Source organism: Capra hircus, chromosome 14 (genome assembly GCF_001704415.2).
Source record: "Capra hircus breed San Clemente chromosome 14, ASM170441v1, whole genome shotgun sequence".
NCBI classification, from domain to species: domain Eukaryota; kingdom Metazoa; phylum Chordata; class Mammalia; order Artiodactyla; family Bovidae; genus Capra; species Capra hircus.
In genome coordinates this window covers 72784336-72798822 of record NC_030821.1, presented here as the reverse complement: position 1 = coordinate 72798822, position 14487 = coordinate 72784336, and the positions used below count along the sequence as shown (strand labels likewise).

Genomic DNA, 14487 nt, shown 5'->3' with positions numbered 1-14487 from the left:
CCCTGCACAACTCATATACTGAAGTCCTCTCAGGGCCTCAGAATGAGACCTTATTTAGAATAAGAGGTAATTCAGTCAGGACAAAGTCATTAGCGGGGGCCCTAATCCAACATACCTGGTATCCTTATAAAAGGGGAAATTTTAGACACGTGTGCATGCAGGGGGAGGTCCACATGCATGTGAAACTGGCAACCTATGAACACAAGCCAGGTAAAGAGGCCTGGAACACACCTGCCCTCACAGCCCTCAGAAGGAACCAACCTTGATTTCACACTTCTGACCTCCAGAACTGTACGCCAATAAATTCTCTGTTCAAAGTCACTCAGTTTGTGGTATTTTATTACAGCAGTCCTGGTCAACTAACAGAACATTAAACACTAAATGCAAGTTCCCCAGGGCACAAATTCTGTTTGCAGGGATACAGCGCAAAACCCAGGAGAAAACCAGAAGACCTAACCCAATCTATCTCAGGGATATCCTGTTCTTATTTACTTCCTATCTGTCAGTCTGACTCCTTCAGAACACATTCAACAAATATTTATATACTACATTCCAAATTTTATCTTCCTTAATGCTTATAACCGTATGAGGTAGGTATCAACATCTATAGGTTATAAATAGGAAATAAAGATGAAAGTAATTTGTCCGAGGTCACGCAACTAGAAGTGGTGGACCCCCCTTAAGAGTCTGTGCTCTTAACAGCTTCTATACTATACTGTTTTCCTGAGATGGCTTTTTCTTTCATTTTTTAAATAATATGCACTGTTTAATATTAACTAGAGAAACACAGTCAAAATATTATGCAGCTACCCAAAGATGACACTTGTTACCACAGCTCTCCATGGGTATAAAAATCAAGTCAGACAGCAGAGAATGGAGAAGTGACACCCTGCCTGAGAACCTGTCATATTATAAAATGTCATATTCCCACATATGGGCTTTCCTTATGGCTCAGCTGGGACAGAATGTGCCTGCAATGTGGGAGACCTGGGTTCGAAAAATCCCCTGGAGAAGGGAACAGCTACCCACTCCAGTATTCTGGCCTGGAGAATTCCGTGAACTGTTTAGTCCATGGGGTTGCAAAGAGCTGGACATGACTGAGCGACTTTCACTTTCACTTTTCCCATTTTCAGAAATTATCTTCTTTTCCTACTATAGGTTACTCTGAGCTCTAAAACGTCCCTGAGGGTACAAGAACATCATGAAAGGAAGAATGAGAAACTTTTATTGGGCTATTAGACTGCCCCCACGAGAAGGTACTGGTGAGTTCCCAGCATACCAGAGAGTGAACAAGAGCTATATGGAGCTCAGCCACTGGAAAAAGGGAGACAGAGCCTCATCATTTTACAAAATCACAGCCAAGAGACGACCGCTGTCTTAAAAGTTTTCTTTACCTACTGTGACAACAAAATACTCCCAAAATTACCATAGAAAATAACAAAACATTGATATATAAACTGTCACAAAATTCCAGCAGCAAACCTATATGTAAAGCAAGTTCCAGTTTTGAAGCTACGGCCCATTTTTATTTTATAGAAATAAGGCGGGAATCCTTTGCTTTATTACAATGTGGGCATACAGAGGGAAAAGTCCAGTTAATTCTCCCCTCGACAGATTAAAGCACTCGTTTTGGGATTACGGCAATCTGATACTGGATGATTTTAGACTTTTAAACTTAAAATATGGAGAAAGCGATGGCACCCCACTCCAGTACTCTTGCCTGCAAAATCCCATGGATGGAGGAGCCTGGTTGGCTGCAGTCCATGGGGTCTCGAAGAGTAGGACACGACTGACTGACTTCACTTTCACTTTTCACTTTCATGCATTGAAGGAAATGGCAACCCACTCCAGTGTTCTTGCCTGGAGAATCCCAGCGATGGGGGAGCCTGGTGGGCTGCCATCCATGGGGTCGTCCAGAGTCAGACATGACTGAAGTGACTTCAGTTCAGTTCAGTCGCTCAGTCGTGTCTGACTCTTTGCGACCCCATGAACTGCAGCATGCCAGGCCTCCCTGTCCATCACCAACTCCCGGAGTTCACTCAAACTCATGTTCATCGAGTCGGTGATGCCATCCAGCCATCTCATCCTCGGTCGTCCCCTTCTCCTCCTGCCCCCAATGTCTCCCAGCATCAGTCTTTTCCAGTGAGTCAACTCTTCGCATGAGGTGGCCAAAGTACTGGAGTTTCAGCTTTAGCATCATTCCTTCCAAAGAAATCCCAGGGCTGATCTCCTTCAGAATGGACTGGTTGGATCTCCTTGCAGTCCAGGGGACTCTTAAGAGTCTTCTCCAACACCACAGTTCAAAAGCATCAATTCTCTGGCACTCAGCTTTCTTCACAGTCCAACTCTCACATCCATACATGACTACTGGATTCCTTAGCAGCAGCAAACTTAAAATATAAGTGTAAGCTCTAATTTCTGAACTATAATAAAGGGGTTAAAAAGAACTAGAATTTCAGAATCTTGCCACTCATATCTTTAATTTTAGCACTTCTCCTAATAGTGCAATTTATCAAATTATGAGTCCTACTGAATCAAAACCTGGGAGAAAGGAAAGATTGGGCATCCAGGAGTTGACATTTAGAATCACTGCTTGGGTAATCTGTACCATTTTTGTTTCACATAAAAATCAAGTCTTACCATATATTTAATATAGGCAAATTTAATGGTATGCAAATTATATATCTTAAAAAAGCTTTTTTAAAAAGTCAATTATTTCCATCAGTATACTTACTGTGACCTTAATAAGTACTTGTTATACTACTGTCCACAACGAAAACCTGGATATTAAACAAAAAAAGATAAAGGTCGGGCTTTCTGTAGATTTTTAGCTAAGCTCTTAATACACAAACACACACACACCACCAAATCCAATTTCCGCCTAAATAAGGCACTGTAGTCCAGGAAAATAAACCCTCAAATCCTAAATCAAAAAGATATCCACTTGTCACCATTACAAATACAAAGAATCCACCATAGGCAATGACTAGGATCTTTCTCAGTGAACCACATTCAAGTTAATTAAAAATCTCTGAATATTTCAAAGTAGGATATGAGTTATTTCAGGCAAAATCCAAAACAGCACTAAAATTCCTCAACTGCTTAAATATTAACATTTTTATTTCCTCATTAGTCAGAGAGTAACAGAAGTGCTAAACTGGCTGCATGCAGCAGGAGGGAGGGGTGCTGTTTGTAACTTCCTAAATTATTTTTAGAACAAATACATTCAATATACCGACAGCCTTGATTCTTCTTACAGAGTTCACAGCACCCACAGTGTCTATGCCATATGCTGAAGATTTTCATTCCAATTGAGATGATTAATTTTTTTGATTAAACAGTAAAGGAAAAAACTGGGAGCACTCTAGTTATATACCTAAACAGAATATACTTTTCTCTATCTGAAGTTTGAAGACAGCAAAATGTAACAGGGCTTGCTGACAGGGCCAAGCCAACCATAAAGTTTATTTTCACAAAACTAAGCTACTAAGTTGAACCTTCAAGGTTCAGTGCTTGACACAGTCTCCCAAAACTGCCAAAGAAACCATAGAGATTCTAAACATTTTGTATATACTCCAGACGAGACTTTGGTAACACAACATCAAAAGCCTAGACTTCTTATACTTTATTATACATGCAATGGTTACATGTTTTATGTTAATCAAAACTCTAAGAAGGCCATCTAATCTTTTCTAATAATTTGTTTAATGACTCATAAACCAAAATTTGTTGCTACCCAAGATTTCAATCCATTATCATATTTTCCTCGAGTTCAAAGGTAAGACTTGTAACAATGAGTGCATGGAAGAAATAAAAAACACAACAACTTTCTGTGACATTAGACACAAAGGGAGAATCTGGAAACCTGTACATACTTGGAGTATTCATTTTATTACTGCAACTACGAACAGAAACTATTCACTCTTGAAAATTAAAAGTGAAAGCCACTACAGTCCATGGCATTCTCCAGGCCAGAATACTAGAGTGGATAGCCTTTCCCTTCGCCAGGGGATCTTCCCAACCCAGGGATCGAACCCAGGTCTCCTGCATTGTAGGCGGATTCTTTACCAGCTGAGCTACCTGGGAAGCCCCTGAAAATTAAAAGGGGAACAACAGAAAATCATCGCACTTTTATGGAAATACTCAAATTCTTTATCAAGGTTGAATCCAATGCAATTTTAGATGGAAAAACATGAAGAACTGGTGGAATCAACTACCGTTCCAGCAAAAGTGCAGCAGCCAAACCACATTTCATTACAGTTGCCCTTCCCTCATGTTCTTGAAACCACTGGATACAAAGCTTTTACAACTGTTCGGCCCTTAACCAGTATGTTGCTGTATTCCCTATCAGGGTAGGCAACAAAAAGAGCAGCAGTATTTCTTTGCTGGTGAAGAGAGGACAGAGCCCGTTTACTGAGTAAACATGCAGAGCAGTGGGCAGGGCAGGGAACAAAGAGGAGCACCATTTGCTGGGAGGAGAAGGCGGTGATCCACACTCAAGGAGCTGTCTAAGGCTCCCCGCTCCAGTCTCCAAACGCCCCCTCACTTCTTTTTTTTCTCTGAAATAAAGCAGTCCCTCAGCAAGTTTACATGAGCATTGTATCTGCCGCAAGCAAATTCAGTTCTTCCATAAATTCACATGACAGCAAGACTCGAAAAAGACAGAATGGGATGAGAAGCTACTAATATTCAAGATCTAGATGAAATTTTAAGGTTACACACGCGGGGCTTCCCTAATTTCTACTCTTAAATTGCACAATTTAGCTTGTCTGCCCAGGAAATACAGAACAGTTTACATACTCTCAGCCTAGCATAATTTGACAATTTCTTCCCCTAGCTAGGAAGCAGTGACAAGACAAGTGAATGGCTTAAGTACAGGATAGATAGTACATACCACAGTTAAGACGTATGATCATCTTTAAGGCCCAAAGCTTTAAAGTAAATTTTTTTCCCTAACATTCCATAAATTATCATTATCAAAGCATCAGATCAAACAGTAAGAGACTGTCTAGCTTTTCTTGCTACACTGAAATGCTTCCAATGCTTCTACAACCAGATGGACTGTCCTGAGTTTTACCCAGTTCTTGCATGCAAGCATTTGTTCAGTGGCATTTTGCTTTTGCTCTTTACAACCTATCCTCTAGTAATTTCATCCACAGTTACTGCTACAAATGTACCCTGAAAGTTCTGTACGGCACCACACACCTATCATACCCTAAAAAGGACTCACCTTCCATCTCAATCCTCCCAAACCGCTTGTCCTCCAAAAAGTCCCCGTATCACACCGGAGCACTTCACCCCAACGACCAAGCCTGAAATCTGGGCATCAATCCTGACTCCTCCCTCCACCTCCCACCCAACTAGCCCTATGAAGTGTACTTTCTCAACAACATTCAGATTTTACACTGCAATTCATCCTGCTGTGCGTGTGCTGTTGCGTCCTACTCTTTGCGATGTCACGGACTGCAGCCCGCCAGGCTCCTCTGTCGCTGGGATTCTCCCAAGAATACTGGAGTGGGTGGCCATTTCCTCCTCCCAGGGGATCTTCCTGATCCAGGGATAGAACCCTTGTGTCCTGCATCTCCTGTGTTGGCAGGCAGATTCTTTACCACTGCACTGCTGGGTAAGCCTATGACCCAAGTTCAAAACCCGCCACTCAGTCCGCTGTACTTTAATAACCTCTAATTGCTCTCCTTCCTACCTCACTCACATGTTCCCATAGCAACCTCTATTTCTCTTTTAGTAATTTGAGTCACTCTACAAATATACACTGAAGGTGTACCATGAGCTACCAACTATACCAAAACTATATGTACAGTAGCAAAGAAAACCAGGATTCAGTGCCTGTAAAGCTCTCTGTCTGCTCAGCACTTGTCTTCCTCACTAGACTGAGCTTCATGAGGGCAGAGATGATGTCCAGGAAGATGCCCTCATGTCTAGTGTGAGGCACTGCTATGCCCTTGGTGCCTACAGTAACCGACTCACATTAGGTGTTGATAAGCAGCTGTTACTTAAAAGAAAATGACCAGTTATACAGATGGCCTCAAAGCGGTCATGTGCCCAGCCCCAATGACTTACTCCAACTGGCTGCTGGTTATTTCCAACTGTGTGACTCAACCCAAATTGTCTTGCCCAACCCACACTCCTCTGAAACGACTCAGGCCAAGGACGCCATCTGCCACTCACCTTCTTGAGGGCTCTCTCTCAACTCCAAGCACTGTTCTCAGGGGGCTTGCCATTTCTATCTTTGTGTCAGAGCTATTTACACAAGGTTCTATAAACTGGATCAACTTTTTACAGCTAGGGACTGCTTTATTCACCTCTATACTCCCCAAGCCTTGCACATGTAGGCACTACAATAATCTGCTGAATGAATCAACCCCTAAGAGAAATCCAACAGGAAAATAAGAAAAGCTGAAAGAGAATATTTGTGACTCTAAGATTATACTAACAGTGCCTATGACTGAAGTGACTACAAGGAGAGATGAGACAGCTCCACTCCCAGAGCGCATGAGAGCAAAAGCAGGTCCGACATCATCACTAAATGCCTCTGTTTTTGCTTCTAGGTTCCTAAGCTTTTGATCTAAAATATCTCACGCTCTTGTTAGAGGGCATATTCTAATATGTAAGACCATAAATTACAAACTTTTAAAAAAGCAATATTATTTACCTCCTGAAACAGAGTGCAGAATTTCACCAACAAGACAAAAACAGAGCCGGCCCAGCTGAGGCAGGATTAGGTAAAGAGGCTACCTGCTGAGTCCCCTCCGCACTCCCTCCACACAACAGGCCCTCTTATGCTTCCATGGAAGACACTGGGGAAACTCGAGCTCTTCCGGTAGCTCAAACTTGCCCTGCGCCAGCCTCCAACACGGATCAAGAGCACGCGTAATGCTCAGGAGCTAACACGGGAACCCTGTGCCGGGGATGGCATTGTAGTAAAGGTAATACAGACAGACCCACCTGGGGCAGACGCCCATGTTTCTTCCCCCTGACTCCTGGACCCGAGCTCTTCCATTTCAAAAAGACGGTGCTCTAAGACAAACCTGTGGCAGCTTGCGAAAGGCACTCCCATCCTTGGAAGACCACGCCAAGAAGCAGGATGGAACCAAGGGAAAAGACAGCAGGGAACAGATTATTTAAGTCTGTTTCTGTTCCGGGCTGTGAACTGAAAAGGAAACTGGGCCCCTGAAGTTCACGCAGTGCAGCCAGCTAAGAGAATGGGAAACACCCACAGGGACCCAGACCCCAAATTTCAGCTATTACACATGTGCCTGGGGCACCCCCCACTGCAGATACCCTTTTGGAATCAGGTGCAATAAAGGCAACAATCCAAGCAGCGATTCTAATTCCAATCACAGAGTTATTAAGTCATTTCTACCTCTAAAGCACAATGACATAAGTTCAACTGCATCTAAATCTCCCTGAGAGGTATTATCCTGTCCCATTTAATGGATCAAATAGTTAATAAAAATACTTATAACTAAGCTCATAAGTCAACGTATGTCAGATGTCATCAACAGACCACTCCTTTAGACTTCCACGCTGGCACCTGCTGCAAAGTTTATAAGGCCCCAGGAATTGACTACGGCAAACTTGAACATCTTACATTTCATTTTCAGTGCAACCACAGCACAGAGAACTTTGTAACGAATAGCCAAGACAGCTGTTCAAAAAGCCAATTAAATAGCAGGGGTGTGAAAAACACTTAGAATTAGCCAGCAAACTAGTGCAGCAAAAATACCCTGGAGCTCAGGTAATGAAAACAAAAAGATACAGCTGAATAACTCACCAAGAATAAAACCCAAAATAATAGCACTGGGGAGAATGAAAGTCCTCCTGAAGACTACAGAGCAAAAGGCTTAATGCCTATTTTTAGAACAGAGCAAACTCTTCATGGAGAGGTACAAAGAAAAAAAACCTGAGTAGTGATTCCTCCTTTAATAAACTTAGAATCATGCTGTCTAATAATATGCAGAAGGGAGACTATGGCAGCCTACATGAAAAGAGGAGTATTAGTACTGATAGTAGCTCCTGCTGAATTTCGAGAATATGTGAGAACAGGCTCATTTCAAGAGTGGAGCGAACCTGGCAGATAGAAATGACGAAAGAATTTTGACAGGTCTGACATATTAATCATAGGAGGGATTGCCAACATTCATTCTGTGATGATACTTCCGCTGAACTGTGCTCATTCTACAACACACAATCATTCAGGGGAAAAAACCCTACAAATTGCTGATCAAGTGAAGTCACACAGAGTGGTTCATCTCAACCTTTCAGGTTTTCACAACTGAAAACAACACCTAAAAGATCAGAAATTTTTCCTTCCTTTCAAAATAAAACAGCATGATAAACATTTGCTATCACCTAACATATCAATAACCTCAGATATGCAGATGACACCACCCTTATGGCAGAAAGTGAAGAGGAACTAAAAAGCCTCTTGAAAGTGAAAGTGGAGAGTGAAAAAGTTGGCTTAAAGCTCAACATTCAGAAAACTAAGATCATGGCATCTGGTCCCATCACTTCATGGGAAATAGATGGGGAAACAGTGCAAACAGTGGCTGACTTTATTTTGGGGGCTCCAAAATCACTGCAGATGGTGATTGCAGCCATGAAATTAAAAGACGTTTACTCCTTGGAAGAAAAGTTATGACCAACCTAGACAGCATATTCAAAAGCAGAGACATTACTTTGCCGACTAAGGTCCATCTAGTCAAGGCTATGGTTTTTCCTGTGGTCTTGTATGGATGTGAGAGTTGGACTGTGAAGAAGGCTGAGCGCCGAAGGATTGATGCTTTTGAACTGTGGTGTTGGAGAAGACTCTTGAGAGTCCCTTGGACGGCAAGGAGATCCAACCAGTCCATTCTGAAGGAGATCAGCCCTGGGATTTCTTTGGAAGGAATGATGCTAAAGCTGAAACTCCAGTACCTTGGCCACCTCATGTGAAGAGTTGACTCATTGGAAAAGACTCTGATGCTGGGAGGGACTGGGGGCAGGAGGAGAAGGGGACAACCCAGGATGAGATGGCTGGATGGCATCACTGACTCGATGGATGTGAGTCTGAGTGAACTCCGGGAGTTGGTGATGGACAGGGAGGCCTGGCGTGCTGCGATTCATGGGGTTGCAAAGAGTCGGACACGACTGAGCGACTGAACTGAACTGAACAGCAAGAGCAATCAGACAGTGAAGTGAAGTGATGTCGCTCATTCGTGTCCGACTCTTTGCGACCCCATGGATGGTAGCCTACCAGGCTCCTCCCTCCATGGGATTCTCCAGGCAAGAGTACTGGAGTGGGTTGCCATTTCCTTCTCCAGGGGGTCTTCCCAACCCAGGGATCAAACCCAGGTCTCCCTCATTCCAGGCAGATGCTTTAACCTCTGCATTTCCCTAAGCCATAAATGTACATACACACACAATGAACACTATCTCATCAGTTACCCAAATTCTTTTCTATGGGCTAAAGGAAGAACCAGTTCATGGCAATATTTTGTTTCATTTAGCTTTTGTAAAAAATTATGAAAAATTTGAAAAAATTATGCTAAAGTTATAAAAATCTTAAGCATTCTTTTTTCCGGTTGTGGACTATATGCCAACTGTGGAAAATCTGGAAAACATAAATTACCCAAAATAAAAACAATTTATAAACCCAGTGCTTCTACAAGTACCATTTTTAATGGCTGTATGGTATTTTTTTTGCAAGGATGTTCTATATTCAATTTGCACCACTTCCCCATGATTGAATATTAAAGTTTCTGGGTTTTTACTATTTTACCAATATTATTGTGACATCTCAGTGCAGAAATCCTGGCGCAGTTTATGTTTTTCATCATTTCTTATAGATTCCCAACAGTGAAATTACTGGGTCAATGAATAAACGCATTATCAGAGCACCTGATAAAATACTGACATATTACTTTTCAAGAGTTGTACCAATTTAAAGTTCTGCCTTTTCTACTGCACCTCACCACCACCTTTGCCTATTATTGCTAAACAAGTGATTAAACTTGTATTTTTGGTAATGCGAAAAACTCCAAATGATTTCAGTTTTTAATTAACATTTCTTTATTAGTAAAAATGAATCATCTTTCCCCAAGCCTTGATCAATCATTTCTACTCAGACGTTGACAAGCATAGGTGTGTGCTTTAACCATGGAAGGCTGATGGTATTTTGCTCTCTGATTTGTGGAAATACTGCAAATACTAATCTCTTATAATTGATATTAACTTTGAATCCTTCTTCAAATCTTTAGCCAGATTTTTATAATACTTCTATCCTATACCTCTCCATCCCGCATAAAGACAGTATGAACTTATGTAGTTGTCAACACCCACCCAGTATTCAGATCATCCCATACCAAAGTTAGGCTATACAGTAGGTAAAAGGTGCTTTCTCCTAAGAATTAGTGCCTTCATCTGACTCAGGGACAAAGGACCTCTGCTTCCCAAAAGACAGAGTATTCTTTTCTTTCAGAGAAGCACGTGTGGGCGGCAGAGGGGACAGAGACTATACTGAAAAGCACATCCTGAAAAACCAGAGAGATGGCAGCAGCTGTTTTTCTGTAAAGTTGTCCCCTCCAAATCACCCCAAGTGGGAGTCTAGGCAGATCGAGTCTCCCCAAGAAGTTGGGCTTCTTCTTCCTACCTGCCCCCTACTCTGATGGGATGGCTTTGGTAGGGGCTCAGAAGTGGACCAGACTCCTGAGATGGAACCGTGAGGGATGGAGCAGAGGGAATCTGCTCACTCTGGCTCCCCAGAGAAGTGTGACACACCAATCTCACTTCAGGGTCAGGAAAGAGCCTGCCCTGACCCAAGAGGTCACAGCTGCCTGGATCGGGCCTGTAGGCCGCCTGGGCCTGCAGCCTGAGGTCACCTCTAGGGAGCAGACTGCAGGGCCCTGGATGGGAAAGCAGGCCAGGCTGTGGGCACACCGTGATCAGTAACATTCATTATTTAGACCGGTGGTTCTCAACCTGGGGACAGTGCCCCCCTAGGGGACACGTGCCAGCGTGTGAGGACATTTCTGGCTGTCACACTTTAGGACGATGAAATAAAGGCCTTTAGAAAAACGACGTGACAAATTACAGGGTTGTAGGTCTGAAAAGATCGCTTAGTGAGACAGTCTTGAAATCTGTGCTTAGTGACTGTTGCAAACCACTGCCTGAATACAGTGACATGACCACAGAATTGTTCCTGCGCTGCAGCCACTTCCTGTCAGACACCCTTCCAGGTAGCTGCTTTCGGAAAAAGACCTTTTGGGATCTTCTAAGTAACTCCAATGACGTGACTGCTAACATTCATGAGACACGCTGTCACTCTGCCTTCACGGGCGTGCCGTGCTCCGCTAGATTCTACTCGCCAACTCCAGTCTCAATGACTGAGAGAATCAACATGCCAAGTAAGCAACAAAATGGCAGGAATAGAAAAATTCTCTGACTTAGAATTACAGAGTCTGAAAAGACCCTAGTGATCATCTCCAACACTTTCATTTTACAGAAAAGCATTACATTTATTTCACTAAACCCTTAAGGATTACTAGTGGAGCATATACATGAGCCTCTTAACTCGCCTGACACCAAAAAGAAAAACACATTCGCTTATTGGCGTGGGTAGCTGTTCCTAAAAAGTCCCTAAACAAAATAATGAATTTGCAGAAATTCCTTATTCTACATGCAGAATTTCTGAGAGGTACTAATGTCCACTGTACTATCCCAGCGACCTTGGTGGTTCTGGTCACAAAAAGAGAGAAAAAGGCAATTAGAAACACAACTGACTTCACATGGGTACCACCAATCAGTATCATACTTTGAATCAATCACAGAAACTGTACCATAATAAATATGAGCAATGACAACTCAAGTAGTTCACTTCCTTCCAATCAGGTCGTGAATATTGTATTCTTAACTATGCAAAGTACACCATGGCTCATCCTCATGTCATTTTGCATTGTAAATCACACAAACGTTTCCCATGTCCATTCTATGAAGCTAGATAACCCTAAAACATAATAAAAAATAATAATAATTGCCACTTTACCAATAAATTCCACTTGAAGTCCTAACTTTCAAGAAAGGTGTCCCCTCCCCACCCTTTGCTTTCTAAGAAAGTAGATTCATGGTGGTGGTTTAGTTGTTAAGTCATGTCCCACTCTTTCCACTCCATGGACTATAGCCCACCAAGCTCCTCTGTCCATGGGATTTTCCAGGCAAGAATACTGGAGTGTAGATTAGCACAGTGCTAATTCATTGAATAACATGAACATGAATTTAGGAACAATAAATTGACAATAACAGCGATGAGGATATTCCTCTAGTCCGGCTGAATAAAATTAAAATATAAACTGCTGACGTATGAACGTGCGCGTGCTGGGCCCTGTCCAATTCTTTTCGACCCCCCATAGACTGCAGCCTGCCAGGCTCCTCTGTCCAGAGGATTATCCTAGCAAGAATACTGGAGTGGGTTGCCATTTCCTTCCCCAATGCATGCATGCATGCTAAGTCGCTTCAGTTGTATCGCTGTGTGACCCTATGGACAGCAGCACACCAGGCTTCTCTGTCGACAGGATTATCCTAGCAAGAATACCAGAGTGGGTTGCCATTTCCTTCTCCAGGGGATCTTCCCCATCCAGGGATGGCACCCACCTCTCCTGCATTGGCTGGCAAATTCTTTATCACTGAGCCACCAGGGAAGCCTGCTGACATGCATACTGGATACAAAACCCAAGCAGATCAAGGTTAGGAAATCTGTGTTAAGAGGACAAAACCCACTTTATCCAAACATACAGAAGTTGTCAGTCATCTTTACATCAAGACTGTTTAAACATATGCAACAGCGTTATATAAACCTTTCTAGTATCAGGAAATAACGCCTCTTTACCCACCACTGGACAAAGGAAGCATGTGAGGCTGACCTGGAAATCCAATGTGCCATATGTCTACAAAAATAAGGACAATTAGGAAACGTTATGAATTCTAAGAAATAGGAGCTAACTGGAAACATGCTGCCAAGTGTTTCAGGATTCCACATTATGAAACACCATGCTCACAAGAGCCCTACCCCCCAAAAAATTCTCAAATCAATCATCATCAATGCTTTTCCTCCGCGTCCAAAACCTGGAACTACCCTAGTCGGCACATACCTAAGCCAGGCCCCTGGGTTTAAAGAATCACTACTTGGTGATGCTCTGGGCTCGTTGAAAAATTGGTCGTTGGCAGTGTTGTAGTATATACACCCTGTTTGCCCAAAATGCCTCCAACTGTCCAGCGATTTTCAAACTTCAGGGTCCTTCCGTTTAACACGGAGGACACAGATTCCGGGGCCCAAGCCCCGGGAGCCTCATTCAACGTGTCTAGGGAGACAGACCTTAAACCCTCCTTTTCCAACCGGTTGCCCGGTAGATCGGAAGCCCAGTGGTCCAACACCACGGGGCACCCGAACCTGACAAAGTTCCCCAAGGAGCGCGCCTACTTCAACCAGCAGGACGTGTCTCAGAGGAAAAATCCAGGCTTGCCGGGGCTCGGGCGTCGTGGCGAAGCGCTCCAGCAGAGGCTGGGGCGTCCCCACCGGCGACGCCCGTCCTCGAGGAAGTGAGGAGGCCATGGCGATGGGGAGTGAGTTCTCCGCCTTTGCAGGAAGTCCCTGCGCTTTGCTGGAGAAACAGCTGGACTCTGAAGTCCTGCGGGGCTGGCTTCTGGCAGCTCTGCCGCTTCCGAAGCCAGACGCCCTCCGAGCTCGGGCCTCGGTCTCCCGCTCCGTGCAACGGGCTCCCGCGCCACCACCTCCGCCCACCCACTCCCAGGGAACCCTAAGCCCAAACGAAACGAACTCGGCCGATCGCGGGCACTCCCCGGCCCGGCGACACCCGGAGTGCGCGCCCAACGCTCCCCGCCCGGCCCGGCCCAGCCCTCAGGCGGCCACTCACGGGTAGGCATGGTGACCGAGCCGCGCTCGCCGCCGCGCCGAGCCTCAGCGGGGCCGCGCCGGGCGCGCCGACCGCATCACGACGGGCCAGCCGCCCGGGCCGCGGAGGCCCGGACGAGGCGAAGGGCGAAAGGCCGAGGGAGCCGATGCGGACCTCCGCGACCACGCAGGCGGAGCGGGTAGCAGCGGGCCCCCGCCGGCGCAGTCCCGCGCCGGACGACGCCGGGGCGTCCCCACGCCCTGACGTCAGCACGTCGCCGACTCCCGGCCCCGCCCCCCCGCAGGGCGGTAGCACTCGGAGGTGGGAGGGGCGGCATGAGGGGACTTGGGGAAGTGCGGGAGGACTGCGCAGCGCTTTGGACATCCTCGGACTTCGCTTTATTGTCAAAAACGAGTGGTTTGAGTCACATTCGTTTTCACGAACCCTATTCGAGGTGCATTAGCAACAGTTTTTTTCTTGGCAGTTGCACCTGTTTATGAGGTTGTGCGACCCCATAGGACACGACTGAAGCGACTTAGCAGCAGCAACAGCAGCGTGAGGTTATGAGCTAAGCAGAATGGCC

The 14487-nt window shown here is 44.7% G+C and overlaps 1 protein-coding gene across 2 annotated transcripts in view; it reads right to left on the bottom strand.

Annotated features, from left to right (window-relative positions):
- The window catches only part of EFR3A (EFR3 homolog A), an 83170-nt gene extending 69045 nt beyond the window's left edge, over positions 1-14125 (bottom strand). For both annotated transcript variants that reach the window (XM_018058574.1, XM_018058575.1), the window contains exon 1: positions 13926-14125. In XM_018058574.1, the coding sequence (XP_017914063.1) occupies positions 13926-13935 (10 nt within the window). In that variant the 5' untranslated portion in view covers positions 13936-14125. The remainder of the gene's footprint in view (positions 1-13925) is intronic.